The 25,083-nt window shown below is 42.5% G+C and overlaps 1 protein-coding gene across 2 annotated transcripts in view; it reads right to left on the minus strand.

Moving 5' to 3' along the window:
- Nucleotides 1-248: 248 nt before the first annotated feature.
- The window catches only part of MX2 (MX dynamin like GTPase 2), a 39,214-nt gene continuing 14,379 nt past the window's right edge, over nt 249-25,083 (minus strand). For both annotated transcript variants that reach the window (XM_040232165.1, XM_040232156.1), the window contains exons 7-16: nt 24,404-24,542; nt 21,983-22,181; nt 14,909-14,987; nt 10,706-10,828; nt 10,343-10,484; nt 9,039-9,197; nt 7,369-7,445; nt 6,039-6,293; nt 4,174-4,409; nt 249-669 (exon numbers count right to left, since the gene is read on the minus strand). In XM_040232165.1, the coding sequence (XP_040088099.1) occupies nt 663-669; nt 4,174-4,409; nt 6,039-6,293; nt 7,369-7,445; nt 9,039-9,197; nt 10,343-10,484; nt 10,706-10,828; nt 14,909-14,987; nt 21,983-22,181; nt 24,404-24,542 (1,416 nt within the window). In that variant the 3' untranslated portion in view covers nt 249-662. The remainder of the gene's footprint in view (nt 670-4,173; nt 4,410-6,038; nt 6,294-7,368; nt 7,446-9,038; nt 9,198-10,342; nt 10,485-10,705; nt 10,829-14,908; nt 14,988-21,982; nt 22,182-24,403; nt 24,543-25,083) is intronic.

Raw genomic sequence — 25,083 nt, forward strand, 5'->3', positions numbered from 1 at the left:
GGGTGACTCAGATGGTAAAGAATCTGGCTGCAATGTGGGAGACCCAGGTTCCATCCCAGGGTTGAGAAGATCCCCTGGAGAAGGGAGTGGAAACCCACTCCAGTATTCTTGCCTGGAGAATTCCATGGACAGAGGAGGAATGGGGTGCACAGTTTTAATTTGGTTGTAATGTAACCACCAGGTGGCATTTCTGGGGCCTCCAAGTCCTTTATGTCTGAGCGCAGGAAAGAATTCAGCAAGAGGCAATGTGATAGATATGAAGTGATTTATTAGAATATGAAGTTTAAATGACTTATAAGCAGGCAGGTAAGAGGGTGCTGCACCTAAAGAAATTAGTGGGCTCCAGTTTCATAATCAAAGGAAAAGTGGAGAGGGGCAAAAGACGACCTTCTTCCTCTTTCTTGAATAGACGCCACACTTCCATCATAAGCTCCACTTCAGGCAGGCGAGTTTTCTTGTGCCTACACCGTCAAGTCTGGACTGTCATGTACAACAGAAATGAGCAAAAAGGTGGTTCAGTTCAGTTCAGTCGCTCAGTCGTGTCCGAATCTTTGCGACCCCATGAATCACAGCACGCCAGGCTTCCCTGTCCATCACCAACTCCTGGAGTGCACTCAGACTTACGTCCATCGAGTCAGTGATGTCATCCAGCCATCTCATCCTCATATGCTAAAAATAGAAAATCAGCTTAGGTTTAGTATTATGTCACTTTTTCCATATATAATATATTAGTGGGTGCAGAGGATGGTATCCTAGGAATCATTAACTTACTGAGCTCACTGGGGAGGATGAGTCTCGTTGTATTTTTGTTTGGGGCATGTTTCATGTTTCTGTTGCTAAGCAAGCCTGCTTGGTTTTGAGGTTTAGAAAACCTCTTGAGTGCTATCTTGAGTGATCATTCACTTACAACGGTCTCCCATACTTTTTCTTTACTTACAATCCCTTAGTGGGATTAACTATTTAATCGCCTACTTCTTCCCTTTACTCTGTCCTTACCAAATAAAGTCTCCCTTTTTTGTCCCCACTTTTAACTTAAGACTGTAAAGAAAAAGAATTGTTGCCTGACATTCCAGTTCTACAAGGATCAAGCCATTGGGCACCACCATTGCCCACCCACAGTGTGCCTGAGGGGAACACAGGAGGGGAAAACAAGGAGCACTCTATGCTTGGATACACCAGCCCTTCGACACCAATCGTGAAGATGGACACTAAGGAAAAGCTTCAACGGCCCCAGATTCTTGCATCTTCTCCTATTTAGAAAAGCACTGAAATCATTAACTTGAGATATCTGTTCTTTGTGACCAGCAGTAATCATTTTATGCTTGACCACATTTTTCTCGGGCTTCTCTGGTGTCTCAGACACTAAAGAATCTGTGTGCCAATGCAGGAGAGCTGGGTTTGATCCCTGGGTCAGGAAGATCCCCTGGAGGAGGAAATGGCTACCTATTCCAGTACTCTTGCCTGGGAAATCCCGTGGACAGAGAAGCCTGATGGGCTACAGCCCAGGGAGTCACGAAGCGCTGGACATGATGAGCACGCATGCACGTGATTTTCCTAGCAAAAATGTTCACAAACATCCTGGCTTCTCTGTTTTCTCTTTGGAGCAGCTTCTCAGTGCAAGCTGAGCCTTCTTTTTTTTTTTTTTTTTTCTTCCTCCCACTATAAAGCTTTCCCACTCCTCTGCCTGTCCTTGAGTTTCTGCCAAAATGTAAGCAATGGTGGCTGACCCACTTGCTACAGGCATCTGTAAATGGGTAACTTTGCTTGTCCTTGTGGACTAAGAATGCCTCCAGAAGGACCCAACCTTGCCCACACCTGGATTTCAGGCTTCTGGCATCCAGAACTGTGAGAGAACAAACTTCTGTTGTTTTAAGCCACCCAGTTTGTGGTGCCTTTGTGTTGCAGTCCCCGGAAACTCATACACTTGATACTAAGCATCTTCCCTAGATGTCTCACACCTAAGTTTTCGGGTCAGTCCTGAGGTGGTAAGTGAGAAAGCTTGGTTGAGGCTATGTGCATGTGCACACAGGTGTGAACGCATGTGTACACATGTGTGAAATGTACAAAGTATTTAGGGGCAGATTTGACTATACAAGTTATGACACAAATGATAACACCAGATTTCATTTTTCTCAGATTCCATTGTTCACCACTGCATTTATACTGTGAAGGGATTTGATTCTTCTCTTTTCTTTAGTGCTGCTACTATTTGTACCTGTGATCCAATTCATAAAATGAGGGGGAAAAGCCCAAAATAAGAAAAGTATGATACCTAAAGTGAGACCAATGTTTGTCTCTTAAATTTTCTCATAATCTTCAATTTTGATATTATACTTCTTTAAAATCAGAGTAAATTTGTAAGACATGGATTCCTACTTGTGCCACTTTTATTTAACATAGTATTGGAAGTTCTAGACAGAGTAGTTAGGCAAGATATGGAAATAAAAGGCATCCAAGTCAGAAATGAAGAATCAAAATAATTTTGTTTCACAGATGATATGACCTTGTGTGTATTAGAAAACCCATAAATATACCACAAAACTTATAACTAAGAATGAATTCAACAAAGTAGCAAGATATAAAACCAACACATAAAAATGATATATGTAAATTTACATATATGTAAATTTGCAGTGAATGATTTGAAAAGGAAATTAACAATTCAATTTACAAAAAGAACAAAATACTTGGTAACCAAGGGATTGAAAAACTTGTACACAGAAAACTATAAAATATTGCTTAAAGAAATTAAAGAAGACACAAATAAATTTCAATCCTATGTTCATGGATTGAAAGACTTAATATTGTTAAGATGCAAGTACTACCCAAAGCAATCTATGGATTCATTACAATTTCTATCAAAATCCCAATGATCTTTTTTTTTTTTTTTTGCAAAGATAGGACAACCCATCCTAAAATTCATAGGGAATTTCAAGGAAACCTGAACAGCCAAAACTCATGGGAAAAAAGAACAAAGCTGGAGGTCTCAGAGTTCCTGATTTCAAAACTTACAAGAAGTCTACAATTATCAAAACAGTATGGTAATGTCATAAAGACAGTCATAGAGACCAATGGAATAGAACAGAAAGCCCAGAAACAAGTCCTTGCATATATGGTCAAATGGTTTTTGACAAGGGGACCAAGATCAATAGGGAAAGAACAGTCATTTCAAAAATGGTGCTAGGAAAACTGAATATCCACATGCAAAAGGATGCTTATCTAACATCATATACAAAAATTGTCAAAAAAATATCAAAGAACTAAATGTATGAATTGACTGGAAGAGTCTTAGAGCTGAGGGCTTCTCTACAGACCTAGAGGTAAAGAAAAATTAGAGGGAAAAATTGCTGGCAGTTTTGAACACCTGCTTTGGGACACATAGTTTGTAAAAATGGTTTCACTTAACCCTCTTAAAATTGCTGTGAAGTCATTAGCTTAGTTTGAGGAAGAAAATAAAATTATCCATAATCCCCCAATCTAGAGATGACCACTGTCATGAAGCTCTATATTTTTTTTAAAAATGTTTAAGACAATACAGCAATGGAGCTCACTGCATTCAGAGAAACTAAATTAAAAATGGTATCACTCAGCCGGTTTCCTCTAGAGGGGCTGGGAAACACCATCACAGCAAATGATGGGAAGCAGGTGGTACGACTGAATCTGTAAGAAAAGGACCAGCTAAGGGACACCATTCCAAACAACCAAACTGGATTTAAGCCACAGCCTCAAGTATTCCCCATCATTCATTTGTTCAATGAGATATTTATTAAGTGAACTACTATGCTCCAGAGGCCATGCAAGATTCTGGAAATACAAAAGAATAAGAAGTGACCTTTCATCTCTGAGGTCTCCTAATCTAATGGGGAGGGGTGACAAGTGAACAAAGAATGACAGTAGTATTTAAGAATATTGTAACTGGGGGCTACGGGGCCCAAGGACTGGAAAGACCCCTCTTCACAGAGGACGGGGAAGACCTCCTGGAGGAGGTGACAGCTCTGAGCAGCTCAGGACTTCAGGTATAAACTCTTGTTTTGAGTGCAGTACAGCAGAGATGGATGCAGACAGCAGCAGAAAGGTTTGGCCTCAAACAAGAGGCCAATTCCCGGACCACCCCCCTTAATGACCATGCACGTAAGCAAAACCCAGAAGTACTGCTGTTCCTTTGGCATTTACCCTTTGAAATGAGGGAATTCATAGAGAGCTTGCTGTGCCTGAGTCAGCCGAAAAATCCTCTCCTTCAGGAATTTCCTCTTGGTAGCTGTATCACTCTGTTCCTGAAGCAGCCAGGAATAGTGCTGTGTCTCCTGTAGAAGCTGCATCATGGCTTTCTGCACCTTATCACCATTCTCTTGGAGCATAAAATACTGAATGATGAACGGGATCTGATTGGCGAGACGTTTGCTGGTTTCCTGGAAGAGCAGGTAAGAGGGGTCAGCTGGAGGGGTCTGTGGTTGCAGAGACAAGTTCCTTGGATCCATGCTAAGTCTTGGGGTCCTGTCCACTTCCACTCCAGTGGTCACTACCAACCAAGGGAAGGATCTATTTGGGTTGCCCCATTTTCACTACTGAGGTATTCCCTCTGACACTAAGATCCACCTGAAGGCTAGCAGAACCAGCCATCTTCTGGACATACCAGCCTTCCTGGAAGGGATCTCTTCCTCATTTCCACTCTCCTCCCTGGAGGGACCTCCTGGCAGTGAACCCCGAGTCCCTTCTGGGAGATGATCGGGATATATTTCAATGCTTATTTCATTTACTCCTCTCATCAGCATCTCCAGTTTGCCTGACAGCTGGACCCCACATCTGGGTCACTCTACTTTCTATCCTAATCAAGAAAGGGCTTCAGGAGTTGGGTAGTTTAAAAGCTACCTTCTGGGACTTCCTTAGTAGTCCAGTGGCTAACACTCTGAATTCCCAATGCAGGGAACCTGGGTTCGATCCCTGGTCAGGGAACTAGATCCCATATGTCACAACTAAGATTCCATGCAACCAAATAAATAAAGAAAAACTCAACTAAATAAAAAGCTACCTTCTTTTCCATGTACCCTAATACTTTAATCCATGGATGAAGCCTTAGAAACCATGAAGTCAGCTGGGCCACAAAATTTAGGGACAGGCTTTTTCACTTCCACTTTGTCGGACTTAGTTTGAGTTTGAGGCACTCTGAGTACCCTCTGAGAACACGCAGGAAAGCTAAAACATAGCCAGTAAAGTTAGTGCTTATGTTTTGCTGTATTCTGATCATAGTAGTTTTGGAATTTATGCAGAAAATAAAATATAATTAACTTTGGAGTTGGAATTAATTTTGAGTATTGCTGCTGCTGCTGCTAAGTCGTTTCAGTCGTGTTTGACTCTGTGCGACCCCATAGACGGCAGCCCACCAGGCTCCCCCGTCCTTGAGATTTTCCAGGCAAGAACACTGGAGTGGGCTGCCATTTCCTTCTCCAATGCATGAAAGTGAAAAGTGAAAGTGAAGTCGCTCAGTCATGTCTGACTCTTAGTGACCCCATGGACTGTAGCCTACCAGGCTCCTCCATCCATGGGATTTTCCAGGCAAGAGTACAGGAGTGGGGTGCCATTGCCTTATCCAATTTTGAGTACATATTCTGCTAAGAGGAAAAATCTGATTTGGGGCAAATTAATTAAAAGTGTCTTGATAGGGTTACTGTCCCTGATGGCTCAGATGGTAAAGAATCTGCCTGTGATGCGGAATCCCTGGGTGGGGAAGATTCCCTGCAGATGGGAATGGCTATACACTCTAGTATTCTTGCCTGGAGAATTCCATGGACAGAGGAGCTTGGCGGGCTATAGTCCATGGGGTCTAAAAGAGTCGGACCTGACTGAGCAACTAACTCTTTCCCTTTCAGTGTTACTGTAAAACTATGATGAGATGATAAATGAGTAGGTTTTCACAGCCTAAAGGGCTTTGTACGCAGCAGTGCCCTGTTCTTTGCTCAGCTAAGCAGCTGTCAACCAGGACACCGGCTTTCTGCTCGGTAGGGACCAGAGCATACTGACTTGTATCCCTACATACTCACCATGAAATATGCATTCAGGTGGACCCCAATCTCAACGATGGAGGAAACTGAAGACTGATTATTTAAAAAGGGCTGCTTCGACTGAGGATCCTCTGAAGCCTTTCCCACGGAATTAAAAATCTCTTCTCGGACTTTGTTCAGAACCACACCGTAAATCTGGTCTTGACAAAAAACCAGCTTCTCCATCCTGAACTGAAGTTGGATCAGATTTGCTGCTTCTGCCATTTGTTTTGTTTTTATGTCTTCGATCTTGTTCTGGTCGAATAAGGAAGAGAAATACATTACTTTTCCTTTTCTTCCCCTGCTGTTTAAACAGCTTAGGAAGTATTATTACTATTACTATAGTACGGTATTATGATGTTGAACACTGAATTAAAAATAATCTGAGGTCAACGAAGGTCTAAGACTTTTCGAGCAGTTTTCAGAAGCTCCCACTTCGCCCTCCGCTGTGTCCTCGCCTGTTGCATCTTGTGGCTTCCCGCCTTGCACATGCCATGCTCACCCTCTCTCCTGCCTGTTGTGTGTTAGTATATATGCTGCCGAAGCAAGCACCTGTCTTTCTCTTGGCCCCAACCTGCGTCCTCACACATTACTGCCTTTCTGCTTCCTCAGTTACGGTTTAATCTACATGTTCAAGCCCATCACTCTTGTCTCTGTTGCTGGCTTGAATCCAAGCATTCAAGAATGCATCCAGTGCTAATGAGCACCATGGGATAACAGCTCCATCTCTGTGCCTCCCAGAAATCCTGTGACTCCCGAGTCATGCACATGGTCAAAGGCATCCCAGGAAAGGGAGAGGTGACTCAGTGAAACTGGGTTGACTTTTGAGTTTCACAGGGATTTTTGTGCATTGAAGGCAGAAAAGAGAGAAAAGTGAGAGCTTCACAACGGCAGGTTCTTCATTGGAGTGTATGTGGCCACAAACACGTATGTGACAACCCACTCCCCTTGCACATTGGGGCCCTGAGAGCAGAAATGGGCTGTGCATCACTTCCTAAGAGGAGTTTTATGGGAGGACACAGATCCTGGCTTCTGAGGCGGCTCAGGAGAAGAGGGTACAGATGGTGGAGGGAAGTGGCTGGCTGGGAGCCAGGTAGCTGCACCCAGACCTCTGTTTATCCCTCACCCAGACCTCTGTTCATCCCAGGATGCTATAGGGGACAGAGGCCCTTGAACTTTCCTGGCCCCATAACAGCCAATGCTTGTAGCAGGTAAGAATACTGGAGTGGGTTGCCATCTCCTTCTCCAGAGGATCTTCCCAGACAGGGATCAAACCCATGTCTCCTGCACTGGCAGGCAGACTATAAGCAAGCAAACTGTGGGTGCTTACCTGGACTGTTTGATGCAGATTGCAAAATTCAGCAAAATGCTTTTTGGCTGTGTCCTTGAAAGTTTGCCAGATAATTTCTGATCAAGGAAAGAATGAAACATTAGCAAAATGCAAGCAGGAATGAAATGGGTTAAAGACACAGGAGGATAAATCATGATATACTGGCCCCATTCTGGTGCTGAGCTCTTCAGATCATAGACCAAGAGAGAAGGAGGGATGGCACATAATACCATGGAGACCCCACATCCACCCCCATCCTAAGCAGACCCTGTCAACTTCTGGTGCTTTCCTGGGTATGCATTCTCAGCAGGATTGCTGCTGCTGTTTAGTCGCTCGGTCGTGTCCAACTCTTTTGCGACCCCATGGATGGTAGCCTTCCAGGCTCTTCTGTCCGTGGGATTCTCCAGGGAAGAATCCTGGAGTGCATTGTCATTTCCTCCTCCAGGGGATCTTCCTGACCCAGGGGTCAAACCCATGACATCTGTGGCTCCTGCACTGGCAAGCTTATTCTTTACCACTAGTGCCACCTGGGAGCCCCTCTCTGCAGGGTTAGCAGCTAATTATTCCACACACCATGTCATCCAGGCTTAGGTAAGAATTACATAAAGCTCATACACACTCTCAGTTCAGTTCAGTTCAGTCACTCAGTCATGTCCGACTCTTTGCAACCCCATGGACTGTAGCATACCAGGCCTCCCTGTCCATCACCAACTCCCAGAGTTTGCTCAAACTCATGTCCATCAAGTCAGCGATGCCATCCAACCATCTCATCCTCTGTCATCCCCTTCTCCTCTTGCCTTCAATCTTTCCCAGCATCAGGGTCTTTTCCAAAGAGTCCATTCTTTACATCAGGTGGCCAAAGGATTGGAGTTTCAGCTATAGTATCAGTCCTTCCAATGAATATGCAGGACTGATTTCCTTTAGGATTAACTGGTTGGATCTCCTTGCAGTCCAAGGGACTCTCAAGAGTCTTCTCCAACACCACAGTTCAAAAGCTTCAATTGTTCAGCACTCAGCTTTCTTTATAGTACAACTCTCACATCCATACATGACTACTGGAAAAACCATAGCTTTGACTAGATGGACCTTTGTTAGTAAAGTAATGTCTCTGCTTTTTATACGCTGTCTAGGTTGGTCATAACTTTTCTTCCAAGGAGCAAGCATCTTTTAATTTCATGGCTGAAGTCACCATCTGCAGTGATTTCGGAGCCCCCCAAGATAAAGTCTGTCACTGTTTCCATTGTTTCCTCATCTATTTGCCATAAAATGATGGGACCAGATGTCATGATATTAGTTTTCTGAATATTGAGTTTTAAGCCACGTTTTTCAGTCTCCTCTTTCACTTTCATCAAGAAGCTCTTTAGTTCTTTTTCGCTTTCTGCCATAAGGGTGGTGTCATCTGTGTATGTGAGGTTATTGATATTTCTCCCAGCAATCTTGACTCCAGCTTATGCTTCATCTGGCCTGGCATTTCACATGATATACTTTGCATATAAGTTAAATAAGCAGGGTGACAACATACAGCCTTGACAACACTCTCCCCCTCCCCTTAAGTGGACAAACATCTGCAGGCTGTGTTTGATACTTCCATTCCAATCTCTGCCTCCAAGCACTGAGACCTGTGGGAGGTACAAGGGTAACAATCTGAAAGGTTTTTGAGAGTTCCTCACCCATGGCCTTCTGGAGCATCTTGAGTGCTGGGTCTATCAGTTGTCCCAGGTAGTGCTTCACGACGGTCTCAAACGTCTTGTAATTGACAAATCCGAGAAGTTCTTTGCCTCGATACTTCTTTTCATATTTTGAGACTTCTTCGTTAAGGATACTTTTAACTGCAACAAAAACAAACCACCAGGATAAATTCTAATAATTTCACAGACCGTTTAAAGATAGAGACTTTTTTCAAGTCTTGTTTACCCAACGAATCCTATGGCAATGTTTCTAAATAGAGTTTCTTTTAATCATGAAAATAATTATTTGTGGCCTGATAATACACAGAAATATTGACTGTTAAGACACAAAAATCTTTTTCTACTTCAATGTGTTTCAGTTGAGAGTCATCATGCCAGGAGAGAAGCTGAGTGTTTATAATTGGTAGGAAAAAAAAATCTGATTAATTAAATGAAAATAGAAACAAAAAATTCTTGTGGCCCTTATAGCTCTTCTTCCAAGACTACATATAGCTGGAAGGCTCTTAACATGGAAGGAATAGTGCTGCTTTTACTCAGTGTTAAAACAGAGCTTCCTTGGTGGGTCAGTGGTTAAGAATCCACCTTGCAATGCAGGGGACACTAGTTCGGTCCCTGGTCCAGGTAGATCCCACATGCTGCAAGGCAACTAAGCCCATGCACCACAACCACTGAGCCCGTGCCCTAGGGCCCACGAGTCACAACTGCTGAGCCCAAATGCAGCGATTACTGAAGCCCGAGTGTCCTAGAGTCTGTGCTCCACAACAAAAGAAGCCCCAACTCTCTGCAACTAGAGAAAGCTTGTGTGCAGCAATGAAGGCCCAGTGCTGCCAACAATAAGTAAGTAAATATATTTTTTAAAGTGTCAAAGCAAAGATACACACACATACACACACTGCAACACCACACAGGCACACACCCTATTGGCCTTTGGGCTGGAGCAGATAGAAGTTAGAACTCTGCCAGAAGAAGTAAGGAGTTTGTTGTCAAAGCATAGACCTTTCTGATTTGGACTGGGGGTAAAGAGGAGGAAAGAGACAGGGTAAGTGAAACTGCCGAGCCTCAAAACACAGAAGAAAGGAGGTAGTTGGAAGTAGGTGGTGGAATGGTCTACTATTGAATTGGCGAGGGCCGTGCTCCACAAGAATGGCTGGGAAGCTGTTATAGATACTAAGAGGCCCCTAGTGTGGGCACAGTCGGCTTTTCACACAATTTTTATGTGCCAGAAGTAGCTTCTGGTCTTGGTAAACGTGATGCTGCTTTTGGAGAAGCCCTGTCCCAGGACTTACCTTTTTCGATATTGGTGGTAAGTATGAGTACCCATCTTGTAAACTCCTCTCTGATTTTGTTACATAAGCGAGATTCTGTCTCTATTACAATTTCTTCTCCTTCTATTAACTTTTCAATGTCCTCGTTAAATACCTTAATTTTCTGAAAAGATGAGATAAAATCATCAATCTGTGCTGTAATTACATTAAAGAGCAGGGATCCGGATCAGCTGTACATGGTGCTGTGGGGGCTGGGGCTCCAAGGGGGTGAGATGACCCCCCAGCCACCTCATACACCCCCCACTCCCCACCCCCCTCCCCACCCCCGCCACCTCCTGAGAAATGAGGAGGGCAGGGCAGCAGGGAGTCCTGGGTAATCCTCACCTCAATGAGGAAGAACATTTTATCCCCTTCATCGCTGGGAATGTCGTCCCCGTACTGCTGCAGCTCCTCTGTCGCCCTCTGGTGTTTCTCCTTTATTTGGTTTTCTAACAAGGGGAGCGATTTCTGAACAAAATAAGAGCAAGCAATGAAAGGCTACAGCTTGATGAACTTTTTTTGTTTTTAAGTCGCTAAGTCCTATCTGACTCTTTTGTGACCCCAGAGACTATAGCCCGCCAGGCGTCTCTGGGATCTCCTAGGCAAGAATACTGGAGAGTATTGCCATTTCCTTCTCCAGCGGATCTTCCCTGAACAAAATAAGGGCAAACAACGAAATGCTGCCACCTGCTGAAATTAGCTGACAGGTCTCTTAGGGGTATGGGCAGAGTCCCACTTGAAAGCATTCAGTTTCGATTATCCTGTGACTCTTGTTGAGCGCAATTCCTGCTAAGAACTCAAGGAGGACTTGGGATGCAATGTTTGAATGATCTGGTGTTGAGAATTCTGCAGTTCCGTCATGTGACCAGAGTCGGGAGGGAATCCGGTGGTGACCAGTTTGGGTTTTTTTTGTTTGTATGACTCAGAGCTTTCGTTGAGATAACAAGTACCTTTGAATGTAATGGAAGGTTTCTTTAATGAAATGTTCCCTATAACATTTGATTGTTATAAACTGATAAATGGTGCTTTGGAAGAGGTTATGCCTATGTGGTGGTGTCAGCTGGCAAAGGTCCAAAGCAGTCAATGTTGCTGATGACAGTTTAACAAAATGGAGGAGCAGGAACGATGGAGAGGGGCACCAAGGAGGGTTGTCTTTGGGTTGAGCATCATTCCAAGTCCTTTACGTCTTAGTGAAGCCCGGCGCTGTGGTACAAAGGACGTGACTTCGTTGCCTGTTTTTCACAAGAGAGGAAAAGGCTCAGAGAGACAAACTGTTTGATATCATCACTGGTAAGCCGCAGACTTCACTTCACAGCTGCTCACACCTTTACAGCCCGAGCAGGTAAAAACTGCAGGTAAAGATATCTGAGTGAAGGACGTTAGCGTAGTCAGCCAGGCAGAATGAGCTATTGGGATTTAGAGGAAGTTTGTGGAGTAGCGTACCAAAAAGTTGATAAGGTCTCATCCTCTCTCTCTTTGGACAGTTTGTATCTGTAGTCAGAAACGTATTAATCTTGTTCCTGGTATTTCAAATGGTCATGATTGTGTCTTTACATAAATTTTAAAAATTAATTTAAAATAGTACAAAACTGAAATTCAAAATTTAAAGTGCAATATATAAATGTTGAGAACTGGTATGAAAAAATCATCAAAATATAACATCTTTTTTAAAGAAAGATGCTTTTCTCAATTAGATAGGAGATATAGCTTTTAGACGGGCTTCCCCAGTGGTGCTAGTGGTAAAGAAACTGCTTGCCAATGCAGGAGACAGATGTAAGAAATGTGAGTTAGATCCCTGGGTTGGGAAGATCCCCTGGAGGAGGGCACAGCAACCCACTCCAGTATTCTTACCTGGAGAATCCCATGGACAGAGGAACCTGCTGGGCTACAGTTCATAGGGTCGCCAAGAGTTGGACACGACTGAAGTGATTTAGTACTAGCAGCATAGTTTTTAGACAGGGTTATTTCTTTTAGAATTCTCTGCTGCAAACTGAAGGGATTTCACCAGAATCAGTACTTCTCCAAGTATGTTCCCAAAGATCACCTGAGAAAAACAAATTCATGGTCCCCACCCCAGACCTACTGACTCAGAAGCTCAGCCAGGGCCCAGGAATATGAATTTAAAAAATTTTTCTAGGTAACATTTTTGCTTAACTGTGTGTTAGGCAAAAATTCCCCAGGCAAGAATACTGGAGTGGGTTGTTGTGCCCTCCTCCAGGCAATCTTCCCAACCCGGGGATCTAACTCACATTTCTTACATCTGTCTCCTGCATTGGCAAGCACATTCTTTACCACAAGCACCATACACAGTTTGAGAAATGCTGCCCCTCTACAAACAAATATTTTGAGTATGCGTTTTTTGGTTCAAAAGAATGCATTGTTTCCATGCAACATGCAATTTAGCACGGACTGGGATCCAGCCCCCTAGGTTCCAGCTCTGCTCTCAAGGTTCATCTTCTCATGTACAATGGTTCAGGCAAGCATGACAAATATTCCATTTATCATTTGGCTTTTTCTCTATTGTTCTGACTGAGTGATTTCTGTTATTCTATCTTCCAGATCACTTGTTTATTCTTCATTATTCATTCTGCTATTTACTGTCTTTAGATCAGCTTTCATCTTGGCAAATGAATTTTATTTTTTGCTCCTCTTTATAGTTTTTAGTTCCTTTTTTTACAGTAACCTGCATTTCTATCCATAGCCTTTCTTAATTCCTCCAGTATTTTCATTATCTCCCTTTTGAACTCGGCATCCGTCAGACTAAAGAAGTCTGTTTCATTGTTCTTTCAGGGGCATTCTCTTGGCCTTTTAATTGAGAGTTGCTCTTCTGCATCTTCATTTTACTAGTATTTCTCTTACTCAGAGAGTTTAGGAGAAATGATTATCTACTGTGGTCTCAGAGGGCTATTTTGATGTGAAAGGTCCTTGAGTAGCTTGCATGGGTTTAATATTTTTAACAGGAGGACTATTTTTAGTATGGACACCTGCCACTTCTTTCCTCGGCATGTTCTGGCCATTATCCTCTTGATTTGTTGTTGTTTAGTCTATAAGTTGTGTCCGACTCTTTGCAACTGCCCAGACTGCAGCATGCCAGGCCTTCCTGTTCTCCACTATCTCCCGGAGTTTGCTCAAACTCATGTCCCTTGAGTCAGTGATGCTATCCAACCATCTCATCCTCTGTCGCACCCTTCTCTTCTTGCCTTCAATCTTTTCCAGCACCAGGGTCTTTTCCAGTGAGTTGGCCCTTCACATCAGATGGCCAAAGTATTGGAGCTTCAGCTTCAGCCTCAGTCCTTCCAATGAATATTCAGGTCTGATTTCCTTTAGGATTGACTGATTTGCTCTCCTTGCTGTCCAATGGACTCTCCAGAGTTTTCTCCAGCACCACAATTTGAAAGCATCAATTCTTTGGTGCTCAGCCTTCTTTATGGTCCAACTCTCAAGTCATCCTCTTGATGGGGGTGTGCAGGTGCAGTGGCTGGTGCCCAGTCCTGGAGCCCACAGTGGTGATGGTGATGGCTATAAATATTCTATTTCTCAATAAGCACTAAGCCAGAGTCCCCCTTCAATGACATCATGAGAACTTTGTCTGTGGTTTTCTTATTTTGAGAATCACTGAAAACAACATTTATTTCCTAAAAGTTTGAAGCTAGGAAAATGTTTTATATTTATATCTTTAATTTATTGTTTAAAGACTTGTTGATGTGAACCACTTTTAAAGTCTTTATTGAATTTGTTACAAGATTGCTTCTGTATTATGCTTTGGATTTTTGGCCTCGAAGCACTTGGGACCTCAGTTCTCTGACCAGGGATCCAACCGGCACCCCTGCATTGGAAGGTGAAGTCTTAACCAGTGTTCCATCAGGAAGTCTCAAAGGAAAGTGATTTTTATACTGTGAATTGTTAGAAGTGAAGTCGCTCAGTCGTATCCGACTCTTTGCGACCCCATGGACTGTAGCCTATTGGGCTCCTCTGTCCATGGGATTTTCCAGGCAAGAATACTGGAGTGGGTTGCCATTTCAAACTATTAAAAATTTGCTAACTCTATATTCACTCTTTTTTACACTGCTAACCTGGTGTTAGCATTTTCCTTCTCTTTTTGCTTGCCCCAAATTGACAGATTCAACTCTTTATTTCAACACTATGCAGTTACTGCTTTTCTGTTTCAGAAGCTCTTTTGTGAGCCTCTGACCAGGAGTGATTTGGTTTTCAAAATGTTCTTATTTATCTACTGGTTTGGACATTTCACTGGAGTGTCCTAGTCAACCCAAGACTAAGAAAGTGACCTGGACAGGCTGTCATTTTTTTTTTAAGATTTGTTTTTTGATGTGGATAATTTTTAAACTCTTTATTGAATTTGTTACAATACTGCTTCTCTTTTATGTTTTGGCTTATTGGCCATAAAGCATGTGGGATCTTAGCTAGAGACTGAACCTGTATCGCCTGCATTGGAAGGTTAAGTCTTAACCACTGGACCACCAGGGAAGTACCCAAGGCTGTCATTTTTTTTTTTTTTTTTATAGCTTGCAGCTTAAACTACTGACTCACATTGATGTGCCAGATGAGCTCGGTGGTAAGTCTTTCTGCCAGAAGAGGCACCGTGGCCTTTCCTTCATTCAAAAGAACTCTGAAACAAGACGGAGCACACATGAATTTAAGAAGGGCCCATAGGCTTACTTTCCAGTTCTGCACCTTATAAGTGGGTAGATGAGCTCAGTTCCTTGGAGTGACAGACACCATCAGAAAAGCCAGGTGGTACATGAGGACAGTTGATAATTAAGGAGCAAGATCATACCTGGGCAAGTATAGTACTAGAGAGGTTACTTTTTTTTCTTTTTGTGCCCCAATAAACTCAGGTGGTAAGTCATTTTTTCAGGAAAAGCAAAACAATACAATTTCATAGAGGTTAAGTGACTTGCCCAAAGTAGTATTTTATTTCTTATAGCAAATATTTATCCCTGATTAGATGTATCAGTCTTGATAAAGAAGAAGAAAGCTAGAGACATCATATTTCTGATTTAAACTATATTGCAAAGCTACTATAATTAAAGCAGTATGGTGCTAGCATAAAGACAGATATAGTCCAGCATTCTTGTCTGGAAAATTCCATGGACAGAGGAGCCTGGCAGACTATAGTCCATGAGGTTGCAAAGAGTCGGACATGACTTAGTGACTAAACAGCAACAGCATAGACCTATGGGACAGAATAGCAAGCCCAGAAATAAATCCATGCATATACAGTTAACTGATTTTTGCAAAAGTGCCAAGAATACACAATAGGAAAAGGATAACCTCTTCAACAAATGGTGTTGGGAAAATTAGATATCCATAGCAAAATGGAGCCTCTTCTTACACTAGACACAAAAGTCAACTGAAAATTGATTAAAGGCTTAAATGTAAAACCCCAAACTGTAAAACTCCTAGAAGAAAACATGGGGGAACATCTTCATCATATTGATCTTGGAAATGATTTCATGAATATGACACTAAAAGCACAGGCAACAAAAGCAAAAATAGACTGGCAGGACGATGCCAAACTAAAAACTTCAGTACTGCAAGAAAGCCATCGACAAAGGAAAAGGCAACCTACAAAACGGGAGAAAACATTTGCAAAACCATGTACCTGATAAGGGGTTAATTTTTAAAAAATGCACGGAACTCCACAATTCAATAGCAAATAAACCCTAAGAACCCAATGTAAACATGGGATAAAAGACTCAAATAGAGATTTCGTCAAAGAAAACATAAAAATGGCCAAAAGGCACATGGAAAGATGATCAGCATCACTAATTATCTGGGAAATGCAAATCAAAACCATAATTAAATATCACATCATATCAGTTAGGATGACATTAAAAAAAAAAACATAAAACAAGTGTTGGCAAGGATGTGGAGAAATTGAAACACTAGTATACTGTTGATGGGAACTCAAAATGATGCAGCCTCTATGGGAAGCAGTAATGAAGTACTGTAAAAAATTAAAAATGGCTCTAGCAATCTCACTTCTGGGCATTTACTCAAAAGACTTGAAATCAAGATCTCACAGATTTATTAGGGCCCCTCTGTTCACTGCAGCACCGTTCACAAGAGCCAAGATGTGGAAACAACCTCACTGTTCACGGAAAGATAAATGGATTAAAAATTGTAGATACATGCAATAGGATATAATTCAGCATTTCACAAGAAGGAAATTTTGTAGTATGTGACAACATGAATTAACCTTGAAGATGTTATGCTAAGTGAAATTTGTCACAGAAAGACAAATACTACATGATTCAATTTATGTGCTCTATCTAAAACAGTCAGACTCAGGCAATCAGAGAGTGGAATGGTGGTTGCCAGGTGTTGTGGGGAGGAGGAAATGAAGAGTGCTAATGAAAGGGCAAAAAGTTTCTGTTATGAAAGACAAACACATTCTAGAGAGCTGCCGAACAATATCGTGCCTGTAGTTAACAATACCACATTGTGCACTTAAATATTTGTTAGGAGGGTGAACCTCATGTTAAATGTTCTTTCCATAATAAAATTAAATTTAAAAAATGTTTACATGGTCCATACTAAGTGCCTAACTCCATTCTAAGGGCTTTACAAATATTTAATCATTGAACAATCAGTTTTAGAGAGCAAAAGGCAAAGGCACAGGAACGTTAAGCAGCTTGCCCAGAGTCACAGACCAGGTGGTCTGGCTGCAAGGTGTTCACCTTTAACATAAATTCATGAAGGACGCAGTAGGATCATTTATTCCAGTACTACTGTGAGCATCTTTGTTGCAAAAGAGCTGAGTCCCAGCACTTGGGCACACAAGGATTGAAACACAGATGTTCAGTGACAAAGCACTTCAGCACACTTTTTCATCCAAGCCTTAACTTTCCCAAAGACCTTGAACAGTGGCTTTCAAAGTGTGGTCCCAAGACCAGCAATGTTGACCTCAACTGGGAAATTGTTGTGCTTGTGCTTAGTCACTGCATGTGACTCTTTGAGCCACCTTGGATTGTAGCCTGCCAGGCTCCCATGTCCATGGGATTTCTAGGCAAGAATACTGGAGTAGGTTGCTACTTTTTCTCCTCCAGGGGACCTCCCTGACCCAGGGATGAAACTCAAGTCTCTCGTCTTCAACACTGCAGGTGGATCCTGTACCTGCTGAGCCACCAGGAAAGTCTGGGAACTTGTTAGAAAGTCTAGGGGCCTACCTTAGAACTCAGAAACTCTGGAATGGCACAGGTAGCTGAATTTTAACAAACTCTCCCACAAATTGGTCCTTGAAAGAAAAACTATGACAAATCTAGACAGAATATTAAAAAGCAGAGACATCACTTTGCCAACAAAATCTGTAGAGTCAAAGCTGTGGTTTTTCCACTTGTCATGTAAGGATGTGAGAGTTGGACCATAAGGAAGACTGAGTATTGAAGAATTGGTGCTTTCAAATGGTGATGCTGGAGAAGACTCTTGAGAGTCCCTTGGACAGCAAAGAGATCAAACTAGTCAATCCTAAAGGAAATCAAACTTGAATACTCATTGAAAGGACTGATGTTGATGCTGAAGCTCCAATACTTTGGCCACCTGATATGAACAGCTGACTCACTGGAAAAGACCCTGATGGTGGGAAAGATTGAGGGCAGAAGGAGAAGGGGATGACAGAGGATGAGATGGTTGGATGGCATCACTGACTCAATGGACATGGGTTTGAGCAAACTCTGGGAGATAGTGAAGGACAGGGAAGACTGGCATGCTATAGTCCATAGGGTTACATAGTGTTGGACACAACTGAGTGGCTGAACAACAATAACCCACAAATTCTGTTGCTTGCTCAAGGTTGAAAACCATGTGTGTGATTGTTACAGAATCTTCTCTTTGCTTGAAGGCAGTCTTCTCTGCTATAACCCTCAATACTTCTAAAACCCTTCTGTTTCTTTCATTCAGGGCCAGAGCAGAGAGAAAGAAGGAACCAAGGTGATATTTATGGTGTGCTGGCCAGACCATCTGCATGTCCCATGTTATTTAATCCTAAACCTAATCCCATGAAGCAGTAGCAGGACTCTCTGAGCAGGTGAAAAAGCAGAAGCTCAGAGGGGTTGAGCCATCTCCTAAAGGCACAGAATAAGTAGTAAACCAGGTCTGCAAAAATTCACCATTTTCCCAGTCTCTCCTTAAAGTAGGAATGACCACTATATATTATTACCCTCTCCCCCATGGTTCAGGAACAGCAAGTTCCTAAATAAAAGGAAAGGAAAAAAGTATCCAGTTCAATGGAAAAAAATCCCAATGTCTTTCAAGATATTGTGGGACTCAAAAGAGAGAGCAAGGGAAAACATTTTGGGAAACCAAAGTGTGCTATGCCCTATGACAGTGGTCTTCAACCTTTTTGGCACAGGGACTGGTTTCCTGAAAGGCAATTTTTCCACAGAGGGGAATGGTTTGGGGATGATTCTCATAAGGATCTTGAAACCGAGATTCTTCATATCTGCAGTTGACAGTAGAGTTTGTGCATCTATGAAAACCTAACGCTGCTGTTAATCTGACAGGAGATGGAGTTTAGGTGGTAACATAAGCAATGGGGAGCAGTTGTAAATACAGATGAAGCTTCATTCACTTGCCCATCAGTCACCTCCTGCTATGTGGCCCAGTTCCTAAGAGGCCACAGACCTGCAATGGCCCATGGCCTGGGGGTTGGGGACCCTTGCTCTATGAAATACTCGACTTCAATTTTTAATCAATGTCATCATCAGAATTCAAGAAAAAACGATTTAAGTAAGCCAATGCATTTAATACCAAACTAACGAAAACAGTTGGTTATGCTAATTGTGAATGTCGACATTTTAGGAATCAGCGAACTAAAATGGACTGGAATGGGTGAATTTAACTCAGATGACCATTATATCTACTACTGTGGGCAGGAATCCCTTAGAAAAATGGAGTAGCCATCGTAGTAAACAAAAGAGTCCGAAGTGCAGTACTCGGATGCAATCTCAAAAATGACAGAAAGATCTCTGTTTGTTTCCAAGGCATACCATTCAATATCACAGCAATCCAACTAGTAATGTTGAAGAAACTGAAATTGAATGGTTCTATGAAGATCTACAAGGCCTTCTAGAACTAACACCCAAAAGAGATGTCCTTTTCATTATAAGGGACTGGAATGCAAAAGTAGGAAGTCAAGAAACATCTGGAGTAACGGGCAAATTTGGTCTTGGAGTACAGAATGAAGCAGGGCAAAGGCTAATAGAGTTTTTCAAGAGAACACACTAGAGCAAATACCCTCTTTCAAAAACACAAGAGAAGACTCTACACATGGACATCACCAGATGGTCAACACTGAAATCAGACTGATTATATTCTTTGCAACCAAAGGTGGAGAAGCTCTATACAGTCAGCAAAAACAAGACTGGGAGCTGACTGTGGCTCAGATCATGAACTCCGTATTGCCAAATTCAGACTGAAATTGAAGAAAGTAGGGAAAACCACTAGACCATTCAGGTATGACCTAAATCAAATCCTTTATGATTATACAGTGGAAGTGAGAAATAGACTCAAGGGACTAGATCTAATAGAGTGCCTGAAGAACTATGGACGGAGGTTCATGATAGCAAACAGGGATCAAGACCATCCCCAAGAAAAAGATGCAAAAAAGCAAAATGGCTATTTGAGGAGGCCTTACAAATAGCTGTGAAAAGAAGAGAAGCAAAAAGCAAAGGAGAAAAGGAAAGTTATACCCATTTGAATGCAGAATTCCAAAGAATAGCAAAGAGATAAGAAAGCCTTCCTCAGTGATCTGTGCAAAGAAATAGAGGAAAACAATAGAATGGGAAAGACTAAAGATCTCTTCAAGAAAATTAGAGATGCCAAGGGAACATTTCATGCAAAGATGGTCTCGATAAAGGACAGAAACGATATGGACCTAACAGAAGCAGAAGATATTGAGAAGAGGTGGCAAGAATACACAGAAGAACTATACAAAAAAGATTTTCATGACTCAGATAATCATGATGGTGTCATCACTAACCTAGAGCCAGACATCCTAGAATGTAAAGTCAAGTGAGCCTTAGGAAGCATCACTACAAACAAAGCTAGTGGAGGTGATGGAATTCCAGTTGAGCTATTTCAAATCCTGAAAGATGATGCTGTGAAAGTGCTGCACTCAATATGCCAGCAAATTTGGAAAACTCAGCAGTGGCCACAGGACTGGAAATATCAGTTTTCATTCCAATTGCAAAGAAAGGCAATGCCAAAGAATGTCTCAAACTACCACACAATTGCACTCATCTCACACACTTGTAAAGAAATGCTCAAAATTCACCAAACCAGGCTTCAACAGTATGTGAACCGTGAACTTGCAGATGTTCAAGCTGGTTTTAGAAAAGGTAGAGGAACCAGAGATCAAATTGCCAACATCTGTTGGAGCATTGAAAAAGCAAGTGAGTTCCTGAAAAACATTGATTTCTGCTTTATTGACTATGCCAAAACCTTTGACTGTGTGGATCACAACAAACTGGAAAATTCTTAGAGAGATAAGAATACCAGACCACCAGACCTGCCTCTTGAGAAATCTGTATGCAGGTCAGGAAGCAACAGTTAGAACTGGACATGGAACAACAGGCTGGTTCCAAATAGGAAAAGGAGTATGTCAAGGCTGTATATTGTCACCCTGCTTATTTAACTTATATGCAGAGTACATCATGAGAAATGCTGGGCTGTATGAAACACAGGCTGGAATCAAGATTGCAGGGAGAAATATCAATAACCTTAGATATGCAGATGACACTGCCCTTATGGCAGAAAGCAAAGAAGAACTAAAGAGCCTCTTGATGAAAGTGAAAGAGGAGAGTGAAAAAGTTGGCTTAATGTTCAACATTCAGAAAACTAAAATCATAGCATCCAGTCTCATCACTCCATGGCAAATAGACGGGGAAACAGTGAAACAGTGACAGACTTTATTTTTTTGGGCTCCAAAATCACTGCAGATGGTGACTGCAGCCATGAAATTAAAAGACGTTGGCTCCTTGGAAGAAAAGTTATGACCCACCTAGACAGCATAATAAAAAGCAGAGACCATACTTTGCCAACAAAGATCCATCTAGTCAAAGCTATGGTTTTTCCAGTAGGTCATGTATGGTTGTTAGAGTTGGACCATAAAGAAAGCTGAGTGCCAAAGAACTGATGCTTTTGAACTGTGGTGTTGGAGAAGACTCTTGAGAGTCCCTTGGACATCAAGGAGATCCAACGAGTCCATCCTAAAAGAGATCAGTCCTGAATGTTCATTGGAGGGACTGATGTTGAAGCTGAAACTCCAATACTTTGGCCACCTGAAGTGAAGAGCTAACTCATTTGAAAAGACCCTGATGCTGGGAAATATTGAAGGCAGAAGGAGAAGGGGTTGACAGAGGATGAGATGGTTGGATGGCATCACTGACTCAATGGACATGAGTTTGAGTAAACTCCAGGAGTTGATGGACAGGGAGGCCTGGCGTGCTGCAGTCCATGGGATCACAAAGAGTCAGCCATGACTGAGAGACTGAACTGAACTGATGTTAATTGTATAATTTTTAAATATGGTGATCATCTTGGCCAATTCTGGTAGGCAGGGCTGGTTTCCATGGAGTCCAAGGTTGTCATAAAGAATCTTACCTGAAATACGGATGTGTCTGAAAGAACATTACTTCTTTCCTGGTTGCCTCTGCCAAGCTCAGGTTGTTGGTGATATCCTGCTGGCCCCGACACTTCACGATCATATACCCCTTCTTGAGATGATAGGTGAGGTTCTGCATGACCTTCAGGACACCTTTCTCGGTGCCCTTGTCCACCAGGTCTGGTTTGGTCAGGATCCCTGTGAGATAATTAGAGGAGGGCAATGGAAAGGTCAATTTTATCTTCAAATATATTGAACACTGCTAGGCTACAGGGTCTTTTTTGGCCAAGACCAGCAGCGTATCATTTTCCCATTGTATATTCTTACCACTTTTGTCCCAAATCAGCTAACTCTACAGACACAAATTTATTTCTGGGCTTGCTATTCTGTCACGCAGATCTATATGTCTGTCTTTTTGCTAGCACCATACTGTTTTAATCACAGTCGCTTTGTAATATACTTGACATCAGGAATTATGATGCCTCCAACTTTCTTCTTCTTTATCAAGATTGTTATGACCAAGAGCCTTTTCTGTCCAGTGCCTCTCAGCTCATTCTTTCATTCCATTGTCATTCCTCTTACTTGTATTTTTATTTGCTCATCCAGTCACTCAACTCATTGACTGCCTTCTGTAATTTATTTAACAAATGTCTCTTGGGTGCCCGCTGAGTCCCCGACACTAAGGCAGCTTGCATCATCAGAACCAACTCACTCCATCACCATGTCTCCAAAAGCACATCATTCCCTACTGTGCGGAGGGTCTGTGACTCTCTAGGGTCTCCTGTCACAGACTCACTCTGCCCCTCTAGCGGTACCTCCTTTGAGATCCTCCCTGCCTTCCTCTCCCACTCTCCTGCCCTTACTCCTGTCGCTCACACTGGACTGAAGGCTTTGAATTCCAAGTGACTGTGTTCTTGATGGATGCTGGGTTTGCTTCCACCTTTTGGCTGCTGTGTACTTGACTGTATATTCCATTTCTTTTTTAAGCGTAGCATACTTTTCTCTATTTCTATACTTAACCTTGAATGCATGGAAAATTTGCACAATGTTATAAGGCTGTTTGGAATATACTAAGACCTTTTTGTATATACTCTATGTGGATAGTACTTAACTGAATTTACCACAATAATACTTAATATTTAGTGAAAGCTTACAGATTATCAGAGTTTGTGGCTAATGAATGCTGGAGTGGGTAGCCATTCCCTTCTTCAGGGAATCTTCCCCACCCAGGGATCAAACCCATGTCTCTTGTGTTTTCTGCATTGGCAGGCAGATTTTTTTTTTTTTTTAACCACTGAGCCACCTGGGAAGCCCCATGAGAAGAACAGAAAACTACTAGTAAGAAGTATTACTCAATTTCTATAAAGATATTGATATCCAAATAGATCTATCTACTTAACAGATGAAACTATCTTCTGTGGTCATTAATGAGACATCCCTAATGACTTATGATTGCATAATAGTGGATGACCCCAAACCTGAGTTTTCTCTCTGGTTCAATGTGTTCTAGACGCCTGTAGACATCAGCAGGTAACAGGGTACAAGTCTAGTCTGGCATATAATAATACATTAAACTCGAGTTGTATTCCCCTACTGTTATTTTTATCCTTACTGGAAACCTAGGTATTTGTTGGAAGAAAAAGTGGAAAAGGCAGTAATATACTGGGTATCCATTTAGTCAAAGAAAATGACTGGCACAACTTTCAGGAAGGTAAATTCAATGGGTAAGTGAAGTGATTAGAGAGAAGTGATATTAAGTAATAATATTAGAATTTTTAAAATAGCAGCTCTCATTTGCCCTAGGATATGTAGCCAGTAAATTGTAGAGCAAGGATTGAAACCCAGGCAATCTGTGTTCTTCAACCAAATCCCCTATAATGCCCTCTGTGGGGGACATTTTTAATAAAGGAATTTAAGAGAACCCATCTCCCCGAGGAAGAGTTCTACTTGAATATAAACTCTGTAGACACCTGTGCTCCAGTGTAAACCTGGAAGTGTATTCCCTGAATATGTTCATACATGCCCTGGTGAGATCTTTTCCATGAACCAAAGACTCACAGGATTTTTTCCTGTGGACTTGCAGAGTTGATGGGCCAGTCATTTCTTCCTTTCTGGCCCATTGCGGGAGACAAAATAAGGCATCTCTCCCCCCACATCCAGAATGCATTAAGAATGCAAATAAGGGACAATAGGAAGGAGGGCAAAGAACCTCCAGATATTGGCCATACATCTAGCCCTGACCATGAGGGAGGGTGGCCTGTCTGCTGTGTGCAACTGCACCCTGAGCCCACGGAGATTCCTTGGGAACAGAGTTCGTATCTGATGCAGGATGTGGGCACCTCTAACAGGGCTATTACATCCAGGACCTTCTAAATATCTGAGGGGTCTCCCCCGGCTTCCTGTCGGTGCTTTCTTCTTACCTATGGTCCTGTCTCCATCGGGGTCCACCTCCTGGGCCATGCTCAGCGCCTCCGTGGTGGCGATGTCCACGTTGCAGGGGACTACCACCAAGTTGATGGTCTCCTGCCTCTGGATGTACGTTTTGATGAGTGCCTTGATCTGATGCCAGGGAGTCACAAAGGAAGAGCACATCTCTGGTCACCCAAGAGCACAGCTGGTCATCCCAGAGCACCACCCAGTTTTCACACTTCTGAGCTTTGGATTAGCCTACGCCCTTCCTCTAGAATGTCTGACCAGCTGCCCTCATTGAGCTCTCTGTTGATGTCCTGCTTATCCTCCAGAGCTTATCACTGGTATTTTTTCTTTCCCAAAGGCTCCCTGATTCCTGTGGTCAGATGAGACCCCTTTCCTGGACAGATCTTCCCTGGGATGCTTCTGAGCTGATGGCAGGAGGAAGAGGCATGCTCTAACCCCAGGCAAGCATTTTTGTCATGCCCTGGGAAATCCCACACATTTGCTGAGTGAAGCAGGGTAAGAAGTGTGGAACGAGTCCTTTAACTCAGGAAGGGGAATGACCTAATTACAAGGCTCCCAGAGGCAGAGAATGGTGATCTGGATGTTGAGGAAAAAAGAGTAATCAAGTGCCTAAGACAGTGGGGCCAGCAGAGACCCATCCAAGAGGGACTGCCATGGTCTTAGT

This window comes from Oryx dammah, unplaced genomic scaffold (assembly GCF_014754425.2).
Source record: "Oryx dammah isolate SB20612 unplaced genomic scaffold, SCBI_Odam_1.1 HiC_scaffold_2, whole genome shotgun sequence".
Taxonomy (NCBI): Eukaryota; Metazoa; Chordata; class Mammalia; order Artiodactyla; family Bovidae; genus Oryx; species Oryx dammah.